Source organism: Thalassophryne amazonica, chromosome 11 (assembly GCF_902500255.1).
Source record: "Thalassophryne amazonica chromosome 11, fThaAma1.1, whole genome shotgun sequence".
NCBI classification, from domain to species: domain Eukaryota; kingdom Metazoa; phylum Chordata; class Actinopteri; order Batrachoidiformes; family Batrachoididae; genus Thalassophryne; species Thalassophryne amazonica.
Genome location: NC_047113.1, coordinates 107,404,675 through 107,425,437, shown reverse-complemented (window position 1 = coordinate 107,425,437; position 20,763 = coordinate 107,404,675). Strand labels below are relative to the sequence as shown.

At 40.7% G+C, this 20,763-nt stretch overlaps 1 protein-coding gene across 3 annotated transcripts in view; it reads right to left on the bottom strand.

The window, feature by feature from the left end:
* The window catches only part of abhd18 (abhydrolase domain containing 18), a 166,715-nt gene that overhangs the window by 94,994 nt on the left and 50,958 nt on the right, over positions 1-20,763 (bottom strand). The window contains exon 5 of one of the 3 annotated variants that reach the window (XM_034180998.1): positions 9,886-9,961. The exons of the other annotated variants lie outside the window; for them this stretch is intronic. Within the exon in view, the coding sequence (XP_034036889.1) occupies positions 9,886-9,961 (76 nt within the window). The remainder of the gene's footprint in view (positions 1-9,885; positions 9,962-20,763) is intronic. 3 annotated transcript variants of the gene reach the window in all.

The window sequence follows — 20,763 nt, the reverse complement described above, 5'->3', positions numbered from 1 at the left end:
AGAGAGAGAGGAGAGAGAGGGGGAGACAGAGAGAGAGAGGAGAGAGGGAGGAGAGAGACAGAGAGAGAGACAGAGAGAGGAGAGAGGGAGAGAGAGAGAGAGAGAGAGAGAGAGAGAGGGAGAGAGACTTTGAGGTGATGCTATTCAAGCAGTGGTAAACAAGCATAAAGGACAATTTAAGGATATAATAAGGGTTCTCAAGGAGCAGTGAAGCCATTCCTTCTTCTTTGATCATGGGTTTGGCCATCAGAGTCCGGCGACGCCAGAAAAACTACAAACACACACACACACACACATTCTGATTAAGTGTACAGTGTTAATCAATGAGCCCTGTGACAGAGCGGCATCTTGTCCAGGATGAACCCTGCTTCACACCCTGTGATTGCTAGGACAGGCCCCAGCACCCCTTGACCCTTGGTTGGAGTAAGTGGGTATGGAAAATGAATGAATGAATGTTAATCATTGAAGTACAAAAAAACAGCACATCCAGAAAGTATTCACAGCACTTCATTTTTTTCATAATTTATGTCACAGCCTTATTCCAAAATGGAAAAATTCATTTTTCCTCAAAATTCTACATATAGGCATATTGGCAGCATCATGCTGTGGGGATTTCTTAGTTTCATATTTTTAGTAAACGTGCAAAAACTTTTAAATTGTCATTATAGGGTGTTACATGTAGAATTTTGAGGGGAAAAAAAAGAATTTATTCCATATTGGAATAAGGCTGTAACATTCATTCATTCATTCATTCATCTTCTACCGCTTAGTCCAATTAAGGGTCACGGGGGGCTGGAGCCTATCCCAGCAGTCATAGCGCGTGAGGCGGGGTACACCCAGGACACAAATAGACAAACAATGTGAAAAAGGTAAAACACTGTGAATACTTTCTGGAAGCACTGCGCTTGTGAAGCTACTTTTAAATATTGATATATTTTTTTCTGTTGGGGTGAGCAAATTTATGCACCTGCCTAATTATGTTTAAAGAATTATTGCACACTTTCACTTCTCAAATATCACTGTGTTTGTCTGCTATATGATATATTTAACTGAAATTTCTGATCCAAACAACCAATGATTTATAAAGGAAAATGATGAAAATTATCACAGTGCCCAAACTTTTTCATCTACTTATGTGTCAGTATTTAGTAGATCCTCCTTTTGCAGAATTAACAGCCTCTAAACGCCTCCTATAGCTTCCAATGAGAGTCTGGATTCTGGTTGCAGGTATTTTGGACCATTCTTCTTTACAAAACATCTCAGGTTTGTTGGTTTCTGAGCACGGACAGCCCGCTTAAAATCACACCACAGATTTTCAATAATATTCAGGTATTCATGGTCATTCCACAATGTTGTACTTGTTCCTCTGCATGAATGCCTTAGTAGATTTTGAGCAGTGTTTAGGGTTGTTGTCTTGTTCAAAGATCCAGCCCCGGTACAACTTCAACTTTGGCACTGATTCATGAACATTGTTCTCAAGAATCTGCTGATATTGACTGGAATCCATATGACCCTCAACTTCAACAAGATTCCCAGTACCTGTACTGGCCACACAGCATGATGGAACCACCTCCAAATTTTACTGTAGGTAGCAAGTGTTTTTCTTGGAATGCTGTGTTCTTTTTCAGCCATGCATACCGCCCCTTGTTATGTCCAAATAACTCAATATTAGTTTCATCAGTCCACAGCACCCCACCAAGGAGGTTATGTTTTCGGTTGCGTTTGTTTGTTTGTCTGTCTGTCTGTCAGGAGGATAACTCAAAAAGTTTTGAACGGATTTTGATGAAAGTTTGTGGAGTGGTTGGAAATGACAACAAGGAATAAGTGATTAAATTTTAGTGGAATTTTTTAAAGGATTCTTCACCATTGCGGGATAGGGGGAATTTTGACATTCTAGTTTCTAACTCCACAAAAACAAGGCAGAAAGGCTTGAAAAAAAATTAGGGTGTAACATAGTCAAATGTTCTATCAAACAACAAAGTTTGGTGATGATCGGATCCGGATTCTGGATCTGGTGATCCAGAATATGCAAAAATATAGGGAAAAACAAAAATGTGTCAGTGTGAGGTGACAAATGAAGCCAGAGATGCACAACTAACACCAAATTGTAGCTGAATCTGTACTGATTCAGTAAGGTGTCATCAGATTTGATGTAGCTTCAAATGTTATGGAGCTAGATCCAGAAGAAAACCGCCATTACCGAAAAATCGTTTTTATACAATAACTTTTGAACTAATAAAGACATAAAAGTGATTCCAAGTTCTAGTGGTATGTTTTCATGGTCAAGGATGTCAAATATAAAGGAAAGAAAAGTGTATGTATCATAGTTTTGGTTGTAACACTGAATTGTTGAATAGATCACTGTGCCAAGGAGGGAATCTCTTTAGGGTCAGTGACCCTATGGCCTTGGCGGAGGTTTGCACTCTCTGAGTGCTTCTAGTTCCTAAATGAAGCTGGCTTGTCCAAATGTGCTTTAGCATACCTCAAGCAACTCTGTTTGTGGTGTGTACGCAGAAAAGGCTTCCTCTGCATTACAGCATCATACAGCATCTCACTGCGATGTTCCTCACAGTGGACACTGACAGCTGAAATCTCTGAGATAGCTTTTTGTATCCTTCACCTAAACCATGATGCTGAACAATCTTTGTTTTCAGGTCATTTGAGAGTTGTTTAGAGGCTCCCATGTTGCCACTCATTAGAAGAGATGCAAAGAGGAGAAACATTTGTAAATGGCCACCTTAAATACCCTTTGTCATGATTGGATTCACCTGTTTAAGGAGGTCAAGGGTCAATGAGCTTACCAAACCAGTTTTGTGTTCCAATAATTAGTGCTAAATGTATTCAAATCAATAAAATGACAAAGGTGCCCAAATTTATCCACCTGCTTAATTTTGTTTAAATAATTATTGCACACTTTCTGCAAATACTAGAAATTTAATTTCACTTCTCAAATATCAGTGTGTTTGTCTGCTATATGATATATTTAACTTAAATTTCTGATCCAAACAACCAATGATTTATAAAGGAAAATCGTGGAAATTATCAGGGGGGCCCAAACTTTTGCATACAACTGTAAATGCAGTCAATTTACCATTTATGTGACCATTAGCTTCGGCACCTGGCTGATCATAAAGATAATTTCAGATGGCCCAGTCTGGCTGCATGGTCACCGCTATGCGCGCTAAGACGTGGCTGGGGGAAATCCAAAAGTGATTTTGTTTTTTATTTTTCCTCATGTTGTCATCGTTTGCACACACACGTGCACCACCATGCCTTGTACACGGGTGGCTGGAGCACATGTGACAATATATGTTCCTCAGCTTTGTGTTGTGCTGATGCGGCGGTCCGGTGCATTGTGGAGCGGCACAAAGAGCCCCAGGAACGCAGTCACTGGCCATGGGCCGTGGTCAGCTCCCGCACTACTACACTTTGAATGACATCCAACCCCTGACGTGATTACATGTCAACCACAGTCCCCTGACAAACGCACAACTGTAGTGGATGTGATTGCGTGTGATCATGTCAAGGGACATCCCATCACTGACAAGCGTCACTGTATACGTCATGATGGGTGTCTGACAGCTCTCATATCCCGCTCAGCTGTGTCTGGTGGCAGCGTGCCAGCCTGTCACATGCATCAACTCACCGTGGGCAGGCAGCACGCTGTGTGAACCTGCACATCCATGATGGACATAACACAGTGACCGCCCTTTGACCTGTCACCACCTTGACCGCACCTCGACAGTGGTGTCCTTTGCACTACATTCATGCTGGCCGCGCAAATTCTAAGTGCCCTGCGACTGCTGTAGGAAGTTCGTGGCTGGCACCTCAACTGTGGCCAAATGTAGGTCGAATGGGCATTCGCCCGCTAACTGCCCTCATGTGGCCGCTGGTGTAAAGGCTAGCTCGATCGAGACATTCAGCCAGGGTTCAACATGGCCGATCATTTCATGCAGCCTCTCAACCACCGTCCGAATGGTCCAACCTGTGTACAACATGCTGTACAAATGCTGTGACCAGAATCAGATAGCAGTACAAACTCATCCTGACCGCTGTTCGGTTAGCTTTCCAGCACAAGCATGACGTAAATGTGGAGTGCATGTGCTGTGGCTGAACTGTTATGCCAACTGCTGTACGAGGCGTTTGAGGGTGATTCTCAGACTACGGGCACTTATTATGTCCTTTGATCATATTGTATGAAAAACAGAAAAAAGGGGAAATTTCACACTTTCATAGTTATTTTTACAATGAAAGTGTGTTAAGAAATTTGTTCTAGTAATCTGTGATGACTTTTTCACCTTTTTTCAACATCATTATATGCAAATATTGCCGTTTTGTGCTTGTCCCACACCCAGACTTTTGATCTTCAATGATAAAAATGAATGGTAAAGAAACGTTTTTTCTAATGTTTTAAAATATCTATGAATAAAATATCAGTAAAATAATCAAAACATAATTGGGGTATTCAATATCATACAACTGTTGTGATTTTTTTTTAAACAAAATGTAGTTGTCCCACACTATTGCCGTAATTTCCACCACAACACTGTAATGTTCCTTTAAACAGTTTGTATGAAAGATTGTGTGGGTAGTTTCTATGGAGATAAACAGTGACATCAGAGCACATGTATATAGCGCCAAATCACAACAAACAGTTGCCCCAAGGCGCTTTATATTGTAAGGCAATGGTGTGGTGGAAATTACATTTACAAGGCCAATAGTGCCCGTAGTTAAAGAATCACCCTTGAGTGTGGCTCCTTCTTCATGACTGCCATTCGTGTTATGTGTGAAGGGCCCGAAGTGTTGTGCAAAACGACACACAAACTTTTTCACATCAATATCTGACTTCTACCTGCATGTTAAATATTTATCAAATTTTAATTCACATTAATGTTTCACATCCATGTAACAGAAGAAACAACAAAAAAATGCAGATTTAGCTGACTAATATATCACGTTTCCATGGAGATGGTTTGAAGTGAATTCATCCCAAAGACAGTTTGATTTGTGTGAAACAACTTCGATACTGTAATTTCCAGACTATAGAGCGCCTGATTAGCTGCACCCACCAATTTGAATAAGAATAAAGAAAATGTACATAAATAAGCCACACTTGTCTATAAGCCACGGGTCTCCACGTTGTAACACGAGATATTTGCACAGGAAGATGTTAAACAGAAAGATTTTTTAACTTTTAATTACCGTAAAGATGTACCGTAAATGCTTTTTCCCCTGAAGTGTTACACAGAAATATTGACATGCACGTCACCCAGTGTGCACACGGTATCTCTGCTCCACACGCAGAACTGAGTAATTTTAACTTTATCTTGAGATTTCATCGTGTGCAGCCAGGATTGGATGGAGTTTGTGGTGAATGAGACATTAATGAGGCACTGTGACTTTTATGACTTGTTGCGCCAAGACAGAGACCCGGTGGGGAAGGGGGAGAAGACTCCGCTCCGCTAACTGATCTGACGGAGCAACTGTGGGGCAAAGTGCCGCAGAGGGACTTTTCTTCACTAAAACGAACAGGTAAGACCTTATATTTACACTGTGTGTGAATTTACACCACATGAGGAGCGCAGCTTTCAGGAAATCAACTGACAGCATCAACTGACGTATTTGGACTTATGAAAAAGCCTGTAAAAATCCATACATTAGCCGCATCATTGTAAAAGCTGTAGTGTTTAAAGCGTGTGAAAAAAGTAGCAGCTTATACAACCCCTGGCAAAAATGATGGAATCACCGGCCTCGGAGGACGTTCATTCAGTTGTTTAATTTTGTAGAAAAAAAAGCAGATCACAGACATGACACAAAACTAAAGTCATTTCAAATGGCAACTTTCTGGCTTTAAGAAACACTATAAGAAATCAAGAAAAAAAGATTGTGGCAGTCAGTAACAGTTACATTTTTAGACCAAGCAGAGGGAAAAAAAATATGGAATCACTCAATTCTGAGGAAAAAATGATGGAATCATGAAAAACAAAAGAACGCTCCAACACATCACTAGTATTTTGTTGCACCACCTCTGGCTTTTCTAACAGCTTGCAGTCTCTGAGGCATGGACTTAATGAGTGACAAACAGTACTCTTCATCAATCTGGCTCCAACTTTCTCTGATTGCTGTTGCCAGATCAACTTTGCAGGTTGGAGCCTTGTCATGGACCATTTTCTTCAACTTCCACCAAAGATTTTCAATTGGATTAAGATCCGGACTATTTGCAGACCATGACATTGACCCTATGTGTCTTTTTGCAAGGAATGTTTTCACAGTTTTTGCTCTATGGCAAGATGAATTATCATCTTGAAAAATGATTTCATCATCCCCAAACATCCTTTCAATTGATGGGATAAGAAAAGTGTCCAAAATATCAACGTAAACTTGTGCATTTATTGATGATGTAATGACAGCCATCTCCCCAGTGCCTTTACCTGACATGCAGCCCCATATCATCAATGACTGTGGAAATTTACATGTTCTCTTCAGGCAGTCATCTTTATAAATCTCATTGGAACGCCACCAAACAACAGTTCCAGCATCATCACCTTGCCCAATGCAGATTCGAGATTCATCACTGAATATGACTTTCATCCAGTCATCCACAGTCCACGATTGCTTTTCCTTAGCCCATTGTAACCTTGTTTTTTCTGTTTAGGTGTTAATGATGGTTTTCGTTTAGCTTTTCTGTATGTAAATCCCATTTCCTTTAGGTGGTTTCTTACAGTTCGGTCACAGACGTTGACTCCAGTTTCCTCCCATTCGTTCCTCATTTGTTTTGTTGTGCATTTTCGATTTTTGAGACATATTGCTTTAAGTTTTCTGTCTTGACGCTTTGATGTCTTCCTTGGTCTACCAGTATGTTTGCCTTTAACAACCTTCCCATGTTGTTTGTATTTGGTCCAGAGTTTAGACACAGCTGACTGTGAACAACCAACATCTTTTGCAACATTGCGTAATGATTTACCCTCTTTTAAGAGTTTGATAATCCTCTCCTTTGTTTCAATTGGAGCCATGATTCATGTCAGTCCACTTGGTGCAACAGCTCTCCAAGGTGTGATCACTCCTTTTTAGATGCAGACTAATGAGCAGATCTGATTTGATGCAGGTGTCAGTTTTGGGTATGAAAATTTACAGGGTGATTCCATAATTTTTTCCTCAGAATTGAGTGAGTCCATATTTTTTTCCTCTGCTTGGTCTAAAAAAGTAACCGTTACTGACTGCCACAATCTTTTTTCCTGATTTCTTATAGTGTTTCTTAAAGCCAGAAAGTTGCTATTTGAAATGACTTTAGTTTTGTGTCATGTCTGTGATCTGCTTTTTTTCTACAAAATTAAACAATTGAATGAACATCCTCCGAGGCCGGTGATTCCATAATTTTTGCCAGGGGTTGTAGTCCAGAAATTATGGTAACTTCAACTGACAACAAATTCTGTGGAAAAACATGATATAATAAGATCAAAGACTTACCAGAGTGTTAATGTTTCCGTATAAATGATGATTTAAAAAAAAGTCGGTTGGCATTTTGCTCTTTTTGGTCCAAACAGCCACATTTGAATTTATTCCTGATTAACATTAAATTGTCTCCCTGCAGCAGAACAACGTTTCATCCATTTGTTTTATTGTTTCAACACGACGTGGAGCTCATTTTAAAACCTGTAACAGTGTCTCTCTCATATATATACATACATATATGTATGTGTGTGTCTGTGTGTGTGTATCAATCAATCAATCAATTTTTTTTTATATAGCGCCAAATCACAACAAACAGTTGCCCCAAGGCGCTTTATATTGTAAGGCAAGGCCATACAATAATTATGTAAAACCCCAACGGTTAAAACGACCCCCTGTGAGCAAGCACTTGGCTACAGTGGGAAGGAAAAACTCCCTTTTAACAGGAAGAAACCTCCAGCAGAACCAGGCTCAGGGAGGGGCAGTCTTCTGCTGGGACTGGTTGGGGCTGAGGGAGAGAACCAGGAAAAAGACATGCTGTGGAGGGGAGCAGAGATCGATCACTAATGATTAAATGCAGAGTGGTGCATACAGAGTAAAAAGAGAAAGAAACAGTGCATCATGGGAACCCCCCAGCAGTCTACGTCTATAGCAGCATAACTAAGGGATGGTTCAGGGTCACCTGATCCAGCCCTAACTATAAGCTTTAGCAAAAAGGAAAGTTTTAAGCCTAATCTTAAAAGTAGAGAGGGTGTCTGTCTCCCTGATCTGAATTGGGAGCTGGTTCCACAGGAGAGGAGCCTGAAAGCTGAAGGCTCCTCTCCCATTCTACTCTTACAAACCCTAGGAACTACAAGTAAGCCTGCAGTCTGAGAGCGAAGCGCTCTATTGGGGTGATATGGTACTATGAGGTCCCTAAGATAAGATGGGACCTGATTATTCAAAACCTTATAAGTAAGAAGAAGAAATTTAAATTCTATTCTAGAATTAACAGGAAGCCAATGAAGAGAGGCCAATATGGGTGAGATATGCTCTCTCCTTCTAGTCCCCGTCAGTACTCTAGCTGCAGCATTTTGAATTAACTGAAGGCTTTTTAGGGAACTTTTAGGACAACCTGATAATAATGAATTACAATAGTCCAGCCTAGAGGAAATAAATGCATGAATTAGTTTTTCAGCATCACTCTGAGACAAGACCTTTCTAATTTTAGAGATATTGCGTAAATGCAAAAAAGCAGTCCTACATATTTGTTTAATATGCGCTTTGAATGACATATCCTGATCAAAAATGACTCCAAGATTTCTCACAGTATTACTAGAGGTCAGGGTAATGCCATCCAGAGTAAGGATCTGGTTAGACACCATGTTTCTAAGATTTGTGGGGCCAAGTACAATAACTTCAGTTTTATCTGAGTTTAAAAGCAGGAAATTAGAGGTCATCCATGTCATTATGTCTGTAAGACAATCCTGCAGTTTAGCTAATTGGTGTGTGTCCTCTGGCTTCATGGATAGATAAAGCTGGGTATCATCTGCGTAACAATGAAAATTTAAGCAATACCGTCTAATAATACTGCCTAAGGGAAGCATGTATAAAGTGAATAAAATTGGTCCTAGCACAGAACCTTGTGGAACTCCATAATTAACTTTAGTCTGTGAAGAAGATTCCCCATTTACATGAACAAACTGTAATCTATTAGACAAATATGATTCAAACCACCGCAGCGCAGTGCCTTTAATACCTATGACATGCTCTAATCTCTGTAATAAAATTTTATGGTCAACAGATAAGTCCACTGTCCGAAGCCATAAGAAGATAATTTGTAACCTTCACTAATGCTGTTTCTGTACTATGATGAATTCTAAAACCTGACTGAAACTCTTCAAATAGACCATTCCTCTGCAGATGATCAGTTAGCTGTTTTACAACTACCCTTTCAAGAATTTTTGAGAGAAAAGGAAGGTTGGAGATTGGCCTATAATTAGCTAAGATAGCTGGGTCAAGTGATGGCTTTTTAAGTAATGGTTTAATTACTGCCACCTTAAAAGCCTGTGGTACATAGCCAACTAACAAAGATAGATTGATCATATTTAAGATCGAAGCATTAAATAATGGTAGGGCTTCCTTGAGCAGCCTGGTAGGAATGGGGTCTAATAAACATGTTGATGGTTTGGATGAAGTAACTAATGAAAATAACTCAGACAGAACAATCGGAGAGAAAGAGTCTAACCAAATACCGGCATCACTGAAAGCAGCCAAAGATAACGATACGTCTTTGGGATGGTTATGAGTAATTTTTTCTCTAATAGTTAAAATTTTGTTAGCAAAGAAAGTCATGAAGTCATTACTAGTTAAAGTTAATGGAATAATAATAATGTTAATAATAGATGTTGACAGTGACATCATAGTGAGGTTAATGCATATTGTGAAGGGCCTTACGTGGTCTCCAGTCCCAGCCAGCTGGATACATACTGGTCTGTTCCTCTGCCACTTTTTAGGAACTATGAACTGGAACCTGGAAAACACACAAGCACTTTGAGAATTCACCAAGTTCAACATAAACACTGTACAAGGCTAATAACCTATAGATAGTGTGCAGTGAGGTCACAAGGAACACGCGGTTTCGTTTCCTCAGCCCTACTGCACAGTAAGCTCCGTGTACACACAGCACGGCCAATGCTGGCTCGTCAGTGGACGGCCAAGTTATTTTGTCCGATATAGCCAAAGAGCTCGAACCTGAACATCAGATGAAGCATTTAGAGAAAATACAGAGAATCAACATGGATCCCTACAATGTTTCCCTCAGATGTTCACCCATTTTATTGATTTTGAGCGGAAGCCAGACGTGCAGCATCCAGACCTTTTCAACTACTTTATCAACACTCCATCGCCCAACACAGGAGAAGCTCTGAAGGCAAATAAAGGTTACTGATGACATCTTGGTAATAAAAGTAACGGATTTTCACACACATTGGACAAAACATGCCATCTGATCACAATGCATTTCCATTAAAAAACCCCTCGCGTGTACCGGACAGGGCAGTTTGGACGTGCCCAGGAGCAGAGGTACGAAATGTAGTTCAACACCAACACTCGCCAATTCGAGGGCAGAGGGTACCGTACTTCTGTGATTGAAAGACCGGACATTTATTTTTTCAAACCATGCTCAGACCTGGGATGCGCAGTCTGACATGCTTCTACATTGGACTTCACAAAAGGTGATTTACTTTTACAGTTTTACTCCTTCCTCTCTTGTACATACACCAGTTTCATCTGATCATGGATCAAATATGTTTGTGCAGAAAAACCCACAAATATGATCAACTTCACACCATGGAGTCAAAAACTACAAAGTTGCTCAAATGACCCGCAGTTCATGGAGGAAATTGTACACCTTACCTATGGCTTGGAGGTCGGGTGACTGGAGAAAGACGAGCTTGTTAAGGAACAAATTAATCCACAAAAGGATCATCCAGGAAAATTGCAAAAGACGAGACGGAGAACTTTAAAGATGTCACTTTTCACACACTCTTCTAAGCAGGAAAAACTGTAGCTCAGAGCCCTTCTTTTGACGGCTGTCATCATATGCACAGCAATGAAACACCATGTTGGTACAATTTGTGTCGACAGTTGTAAATAAAGAGCATATTTAGTATTCATACAATATGAAAGTGGCCGTCCAGTATAGAGAAGTGTTGACGTCACATCCCACCGTGTGCACTGATGTGGTTGGCAAGAACACATGCAAATAGATACCAGGAAAGACAGAAAGCGCGGCATCTTGGAGTGATTCTGCGGTAGCAGTTGTCTGTAAAAGTTAAGGTGCTGTTGGAGGCGACGGCCCGTTCTGTTTCCTGAAGGGGAAAGTTCTTCCTCCACAGAGGACCTTTGGGTCTGCTGACACAAACATGATGCTTGTGTTTATTGTGCTCACTGTCTGGCAGGTAAGAGTCGTTTTACTGATATCTGAAAGTCAGATTAAACTGGAGTGAAAATATACTGAATGCTGCCAAACCACTTTACTCACACCACAAGCCAACTGATCAATTAGTAAATTATTATATTATCATCATGAGAAGGGAGGGATTGATCAAGTTGATCTGACAATGGAAGGTTAATTTGCCTTCTTTACAGTCTTACATTCTGGGAAGAGGACAAATTGGAAGTGTGTGTTCTGAAGATTTAAACCGGTGCGTCTGTGTCTGACAGCCTTCAAATCAACACCCAGCGTACATTTTAAAATCACAGAATGAACAGTGTCAAAAAGGCATTTTGATTGGCCCCCTTGACTTTTTGGTCAGAATTTAAATGCACAAATGACAACATGACCATGTGGAACATTATTTGTAACTCATCACTGTGAAAACCATCTGGTGCAGTGATCTCAGCCATTCTGATCAGATTTATTACTGAAAGGTGCTTTCATCTGTATGTTCTACACACGGGTAACAGAGCTGAGGTTTATCCATGTCACTCTATGTTTCATGGCCCTTTAGTTAAGGTGCTTTCATCTGTATGTTCTACACACGGGTAACAGAGCTGAGGTTTATCCATGTCACTCTATGTTTCATGTCCCTTTAGTTAAGGTGCTTTCATCTGTATGTTCTACACACGGGTAACAGAGCTGAGGTTTATCCATGTCACTCTATGTTTCATGTCCCTTTAGTTAAGGTGCTTTCATCTGTATGTTCTACACACGGGTAACAGAGCTGAGGTTTATCCATGTCACTCTATGTTTCATGGCCCTTTAGTTAAGGTGCTTTCATCTGTATGTTCTACACACGGGTAACAGAGCTGAAGTTTATCCATGTCACTCTATGTTTCATGTCCCTTTAGTTAAGGTGCTTTCATCTGTATGTTCTACACACGGGTAACAGAGCTGAGGTTTATCCATGTCACTCTATGTTTCATGTCCCTTTAGTTAAGGTGCTTTCATCTGTATGTTCTACACACGGGTAACAGAGCTGAGGTTTATCCATGTCACTCTATGTTTCATGTCCCTTTAGTTAAGGTGCTTTCATCTGTATGTTCTACACACGGGTAACAGAGCTGAGGTTTATCCATGTCACTCTATGTTTCATGGCCCTTTAGTTAAGGTGTTTTCATCTGTATGTTCTACACACGGGTAACAGAGCTGAGGTTTATCCATGTCACTCTATGTTTCATGGCCCTTTAGTTAAGGTGCTTTCATCTGTATGTTCTACACACGGGTAACAGAGCTGAGGTTTATCCATGTCACTCTATGTTTCATGTCCCTTTAGTTAAGGTGCTTTCATCTGTATGTTCTACACACGGGTAACAGAGCTGAGGTTTATCCATGTCACTCTATGTTTCATGTCCCTTTAGTTAAGGTGCTTTCATCTGTATGTTCTACACACGGGTAACAGAGCTGAGGTTTATCCATGTCACTCTATGTTTCATGTCCCTTTAGTTAAGGTGCTTTCATCTGTATGTTCTACACACGGGTAACAGAGCTGAGGTTTATCCATGTCACTCTATGTTTCATGGCCCTTTAGTTAAGGTGTTTTCATCTGTATGTTCTACACACGGGTAACAGAGCTGAGGTTTATCCATGTCACTCTATGTTTCATGGCCCTTTAGTTAAGGTGTTTTCATCTGTATGTTCTACACACGGGTAACAGAGCTGAGGTTTATCCATGTCACTCTATGTTTCATGGCCCTTTAGTTAAGGTGTTTTCATCTGTATGTTCTACACACGGGTAACAGAGCTGAGGTTTATCCATGTCACTCTATGTTTCATGGCCCTTTAGTTAAGGTGTTTTCATCTGTATGTTCTACACACGGGTAACAGAGCTGAGGTTTATCCATGTCACTCTATGTTTCATGGCCCTTTAGTTAAGGTGTTTTCATCTGTATGTTCTACACACGGGTAACAGAGCTGAGGTTTATCCATGTCACTCTATGTTTCATGGCCCTTTAGTTAAGGTGCTTTCATCTGTATGTTCTACACACGGGTAACAGAGCTGAGGTTTATCCATGTCACTCTATGTTTCATGGCCCTTTAGTTAAGGTGTTTTCATCTGTATGTTCTACACACGGGTAACAGAGCTGAGGTTTATCCATGTCACTATGTTTCATGGCCCTTTAGTTAAGGTGTTTTCATCGGTATGTTCTACACACGGGTAACAGAGCTGAGGTTTATCCATGTCACTCTATGTTTCATGGCCCTTTAGTTAAGGTGTTTTCATCTGTATGTTCTACACACGGGTAACAGAGCTGAGGTTTATCCATGTCACTCTATGTTTCATGTCCATGTCATTGTATGTTTCATGTCTCTTTAGTTAAGGTGTAGTAAGTTGCGTTGCATTGTGTGTATGTTTTCATCAGAGACAAATTTGTGACATTCATGAGAGTCATGGTAAGAGGTGACAGCAGGTCAGATCAGTGCCACGCTCTGGGATACATCATGCTCTTAGTCAATCAATCAATCAATCAATTTTTTTATATAGCGCCAAATCACAACAAACAGTTGCCCCAAGGCGCTTTATATTGTAAGGCAAGGCCATACAATAATTATGTAAAACCCCAACGGTCAAAACGACCCCCTGTGAGCAAGCACTTGGCTACAGCGGGAAGGAAAAACTCCCTTTTAACAGGAAGAAACCTCCAGCAGAACCAGGCTCAGGGAGGGGCAGTCTTCTGCTGGGACTGGTTGGGGCTGAGGGAGAGAACCAAGAAAAAGACATGCTGTGGAGGGGAGCAGAGATCGATCACTAATGATTAAATGCAGAGTGGTGCATACAGAGCAAAAAGAGAAATAAACAGTGCATCATGGGAACCCACCAGCAGTCTACGTCTATAGCAGCATAACTAAGGGATGGTTCAGGGTCACCTGATCCAGCCCTAACTATAAGCTTTAGCAAAAAGGAAAGTTTTAAGCCTAATCTTAAAAGTAGAGAGGGTGTCTGTCTCCCTGATCTGAATTGGGAGCTGGTTCCACAGGAGAGGAGCCTGAAAGCTGAAGGCTCTGCCTCCCATTCTACTCTTACAAACCCTAGGAACTACAAGTAAGCCTGCAGTCTGAGAGCGAAGCGCTCTATTGGGGTGATATGGTACTATGAGGTCCCTAAGATAAGATGGGACCTGATTATTCAAAACCTTATAAGTAAGAAGAAGAATTTTAAATTCTATTCTAGAATTAACAGGAAGCCAATGTAGAGAGGACAATATGGGTGAGATATGCTCTCTCCTTCCAGTCCCCGTCAGTACTCTAACTGCAGCATTTTGAATTAACTGAAGGCTTTTTAGGGAACTTTTAGGACAACCTGATAATAATGAATTACAATAGTCCAGCCTAGAGGAAATAAATGCATGAATTAGTTTTTCAGCATCACTCTGAGACAAGACCTTTCTAATTTTAGAGATATTGCGTAAATGCAAAAAAGCAGTCCTACATATTTGTTTAATATGCGCTTTGAATGACATATCCTGATCAAAAATGACTCCAAGATTTCTCACAGTATTACTAGAGGTCAGGGTAATGCCATCCAGAGTAAGGATCTGGTTAGACACCATGTTTCTAAGATTTGTGGGGCCAAGTACAATAACTTCAGTTTTATCTGAGTTTAAAAGCAGGAAATTAGAGGTCATCCATGTCTTTATGTCTGTAAGACAGTCCTGCAGTTTAGCTAATTGGTGTGTGTCCTCTGGCTTCATGGATAGATAAAGCTGGGTATCATCTGCGTAACAATGAAAATTTAAGCAATACCGTCTAATAATACTGCCTAAGGGAAGCATATATAAAGTGAATAAAATTGGTCCTAGCACAGAACCTTGTGGAACTCCATAATTAACTTTAGTCTGTGAAGAAGATTCCCCATTTACATGAACAAATTGTAATCTATTAGACAAATATGATTCAAACCACCGCAGCGCAGTGCCTTTAATACCTATGGCATGCTCTAATCTCTGTAATAAAATTTTATGGTCAACAGTATCAAAAGCAGCACTGAGGTCTAACAGAACAAGCACAGAGATGAGTCCACTGTCCGAGGCCATAAGAAGATCATTTGTAACCTTCACTAATGCTGTTTCTGTACTATGATGAATTCTAAAACCTGACTGAAACTCTTCAAATAGACCATTCCTCTGCAGATGATCAGTTAGCTGTTTTACAACTACCCCTTCAAGAATTTTTGAGAGAAAAGGAAGGTTGGAGATTGGCCTATAATTAGCTAAGATAGCTGGGTCAAGTGATGGCTTTTTAAGTAATGGTTTAATTACTGCCACCTTAAAAGCCTGTGGTACATAGCCAACTAACAAAGATAGATTGATCATATTTAAGATCGAAGCATTAAATAATGGTAGGGCTTCCTTGAGCAGCCTGGTAGGAATGGGGTCTAATAAACATGTTGATGGTTTGGATGAAGTAACTAATGAAAATAACTCAGACAGAACAATTGGAGAGAAAGAGTCTAACCAAATACCGGCATCACTGAAAGCAGCCAAAGATAACGATACGTCTTTGGGATGGTTATGAGTAATTTTTTCTCTAATAGTTAAAATTTTGTTAGCAAAGAAAGTCATGAAGTCATTACTAGTTAAAGTTAATGGAATACTCAGCTCAACAGAGCTCTGACTCTTTGTCAGCCTGGCTACAGTGCTGAAAAGAAACCTGGGGTTGTTCTTATTTTCTTCAATTAGTGATGAGAAGAAAGATGTCCTAGCTTTACGGAGGGCTTTTTTATAGAGCAACAGACTCTTTTTCCAGGCTAAGTGAAGATCTTCTAAATTAGTGAGACGCCATTTCCTCTCCAACTTACGGGTTATCTGCTTTAAGCTACGAGTTTGTGAGTTATACCACGGAGTCAGACACTTCTGATTTAAAGCTCTTTTTCAGAGGAGCTACAGCATCCAAAGTTGTCTTCAATGAGGATGTAAAACTATTGACGAGATACTCTAACTCCCTTACAGAGTTTAGGTAGCTACTCTGCACTGTGTTGGTATATGGCATTAGAGAACATAAAGAAGGAATCATATCCTTAAACCTAGTTACAGCGCTTTCTGAAAGACTTCTAGTGTAATGAAACTTATTCCCTACTGCTGGGTAGTCCATCAGAGTAAATGTAAATGTTATTAAGAAATGATCAGACAGAAGGGAGTTTTCAGGGAATACTGTTAAGTCTTCTATTTCCATACCATAAGTCAGAACAAGATCTAAGATATGATTAAAGTGGTGGGTGGACTCATTTACTTTTTGAGCAAAGCCAATAGAGTCTAATAATAGATTAAATGCAGTGTTGAGGCTGTCATTCTCAGCATCTGTGTGGATGTTAAAATCGCCCACTATAATTATCTTATCTGAGCTAAGCACTAAGTCAGACAAAAGGTCTGAAAATTCACAGAGAAACTCACAGTAACGACCAGGTGGACGATAGATAATAACAAATAAAACTGTTTTTTGGGACTTCCAATTTGGATGGACAAGACTAAGAGACAAGCTTTCAAATGAATTAAAGCTCTGTCTGGGTTTTTGATTAATTAATAAGCTGGAATGGAAGATTGCTGCTAATCCTCCGCCCCGGCCCGTGCTACGAGCATTCTAACAGTTAGTGTGACTCGGGGGTGTTGACTCATTTAAACTAACATATTCATCCTGCTGTAACCAGGTTTCTGTTAGGCAGAATAAATCAATATGTTGATCAATTATTATATCATTTACCAACAGGGACTTAGAAGAGAGAGACCTAATGTTTAATAGACCACATTTAACTGTTTTAGTCTGTGGTGCAGTTGAAGGTGCTATATTATTTTTTCTTTTTGAATTTTTATGCTTAAATAGATTTTTGCTGGTTATTGGTAGTCTGGGAGCAGACACCGTCTCTACGGGGATGGGGTAATGAGGGGATGGCAGGGGGAGAGAAGCTGCAGAGAGGTGTGTAAGACTACAACTCTGCTTCCTGGTCCCAACCCTGGATAGTCACGGTTTGGAGGATTTAAGAAAATTGGCCAGATTTCTAGAAATGAGAGCTGCTCCATCCAAAGTGGGATGGATGCCGTCTCTCCTAACAAGACCAGGTTTTCCCCAGAAGCTTTGCCAATTATCTATGAAGCCCACCTCATTTTTTGGACACCACTCAGACAGCCAGCAATTCAAGGAGAACATGCGGCTAAACATGTCACTCCCGGTCTGATTGGGGAGGGGCCCAGAGAAAACTACAGAGTCCGACATTGTTTTTGCAAAGTTACACACCGATTCAATGTTAATTTTAGTGACCTCCGATTGGCGTAACCGGGTGTCATTACTGCCGACGTGAATTACAATCTTACCAAATTTACGCTTAGCCTTAGCCAGCAGTTTCAAATTTCCTTCAATGTCGCCTGCTCTGGCCCCCGGAAGACAATTGACTATGGTTGCTGGTGTCGCTAACTTCACATTTCTCAAAACAGAGTCACCAATAACCAGAGTTTGATCCTCGGCGGGTGTGTCGTCGAGTGGGGAAAAACGGTTAGAGATGTGAACGGGTTGGCGGTGTACACGGGGCTTCTGTTTAGGGCTACACTTCCTCCTCACAGTCACCCAGTCAGCCTGCTTTCCCGACTGCTCAGGATCTGCCAGGGGGGAACTAACGGCGGCTAAGCTACCTTGGCCCGCACCGACTACAGGGGCCTGGCTAGCTGTAGAATTTTCCACGGTGCGGAGCCGAGTCTCCAATTCGCCCAGCCTGGCCTCCAAAGCTACGAATAAGCTACACTTATTACAAGTACCGTTACTGCTAAAGGAGGCCGAGGAATAACTAAACATTTCACACCCAGAGCAGAAAAGTGCGGGAGAGACAGGAGAAGCCGCCATGCTAAATCGGCTAAGAGCTAGTAGCTACGCTAAGCTAACGGATTCCTAAAAACACGCAAAGTGAATAATGTGTAAATAATTTAGAGGTGATTCAGCAGAAGGAGTGCTTTAGTTAAGGCACGTAAAGATTACACTGGGAAACAAATCGTAATCTAGATAACTAGATCAATCTAACTGCGCAGATTAAACAGCTAACAGATACAGAAAAACACCGCTGTGCTCCGGAACAGGAAGTGATACAATACCACAGTGAGAGCCAACCACCAGTAGAGGCAAGCAAGAGCAAGAAGTGAACTAAGTGTCACTAAGCGTGTGTGCTTTAGTGTCACTAAAGCACACACGCTTTCACCCTGAGGGCCCCAGTGACCTCTCCCTTGGTGCCCAAGTCACCACAGCAAGTCTTACAGGACACATCACACTGAAATCGTGACAGTTTACATTTAGGCTGTTAGAGACCCGCCGATGATCCACCGGGATCACTTTCGGACACAGATGTCCGAAAACAAAGTACTCGTATGTACTGGGGTGTTTCCGACAGTGACGTAGCTACTACAACCCCTGGCAAAAAATGATGGAATCACCGGCCTCGGAGGATGTTAATTCAGTTGTTTAATTTTGTAGAAAAAAAGCAGATCACAGACATGACACAAAACTGAAGTCATTTCAAATGGCAACTTTCTGGCTTTAAGAAACACTATAAGAAATCAGGAAAAAAAATTGTGGCAGTCAGTAACTGTTAGGTTTAAAACCACCTAAACATCATAAAACTGTAACAGAGAAAGACACAACAGTCAAATAAGAGTCAGAGAGTAGAATTCAATTGTAAATGCTCGCGAGGAGTGCAGCACAGAGACAAACTCTTCTAACAATCTCCAAACTGCACTGAACTCTGGCTACACTCTCGCTCTTTTTATTCAGGATGTCATACAGGTGCGGTTGTCAGCATACGTGGCATAAACAGTTGAGCAATCATAAACAGGTCTTGCAACTACAGTTGAGCAAGTCTTAGCAACTTCTGGTTTCTGCGATCTCAGGCTGCTGGTTTGGGGAAGGTGCGGTCAGGACTTCTCTCCTGGGCTCCGTTCTTCAGGTGTTATCTTCAGGCAGTCATCTTTATAAATCTCACTGGAACGGCACCAAACAAAAGTTCCAGCATCATCACCTTGCCCAATGCAGATTCACGATTCATCACTGAATATGACTTTCATCCAGTCATCCACAGTCCACGATTGCTTTTCCTTAGCCCATTGTAACCTTGTTTTTTTTCTGTTTAGGTGTTAATGATGGCTTTCGTTTAGCTTTTCTGTATGTAAATCCCATTTCCTTTAGGCAGTTTCTTACAGTTCGGTCACAGACGTTGACTCCAGTTTCCTCCCATTCGTTCCTCATTTGTTTTGTTGTACATTTTTCGATTTTTGAGACATATTGCTTTAAGTTTTCTGTCTTGACGCTTTGTCTTCCTTGGTCTACCAGTATGTTTGCCTTTAACAACCTTCCCATGTTGTTTGTATTTGGTCCAGAGTTTAGACACAGCTGACTGTGAACAACCAACATCTTCTGCAACATTGCGTAATGATTTACCCTCTTTTAAGAGTTTGATAATTCTCTCCTTTGTTTCAATTGACATCTCTTGTGTTGGAGCCATGATTCATGTCAGTCCACTTGGTGCAACAGCTCTCCAAGGTGTGTTCACTCCTTTTTAGATGCAGACTAACGAGCAGATCTGATTTGATGCAGGTGTTAGTTTTGGGGATGAAAATTTTCAGGGTGATTCCATAATTTATTCCTCAGAATTGAGTGAGTCCATATTTTTTTCCCTCTGCTTGGTCTAAAAAAGTAACCGTTACTGACTGCCACAATTTTTTTTTTCCTGATTTCTTTTAGTGTTTCTTAAAGCCAGAAAGTTGCCATTTGAAATGACTTTAGTTTTGTGTCATGTCTGTGATCTGCTTTTTTTCTACAAAATTAAACAACTGAATGAACATCCTCCGAGGCCGGTGATTCCATAATTATTGCCAGGGGTTGTAGAAGTGTCCCAGCATGCGCTTCAATGGAATGTAGCTGCTAATGTTAAGAACTGAGTCACAGATTAATTCCAAAGTTTACACAAGTGTGATGTGTTCTGACGACTTGTTTTTAAGTGATAACTGTTCATTTTGATGCAGTCACAGTAAAAGCAGCAGCTGTGGGAAGGATTTGTGCACCTGCATGACCACCATCAGAAACACAGCCTGTTAAAAACACTAGTAAGTGTTGTATAAACTGTGAAAAATCTAATATATATATATATATATATATATATATATATATATATATCTGTCATCACGGAGACATTCCATGTCCATTAAGCACCAATAAACAGCTGACATGTGGGTGAAACCAGCCTAACAGCTGTTTTCACCCACGTCAGCTGTTTTTTAAAAACATTGATTCTCTTTTTAAAAGTTCCTTATAGAGACTGACAGTTTTATGACACTTGAGAGTCTACTGCCGACATATTGTTC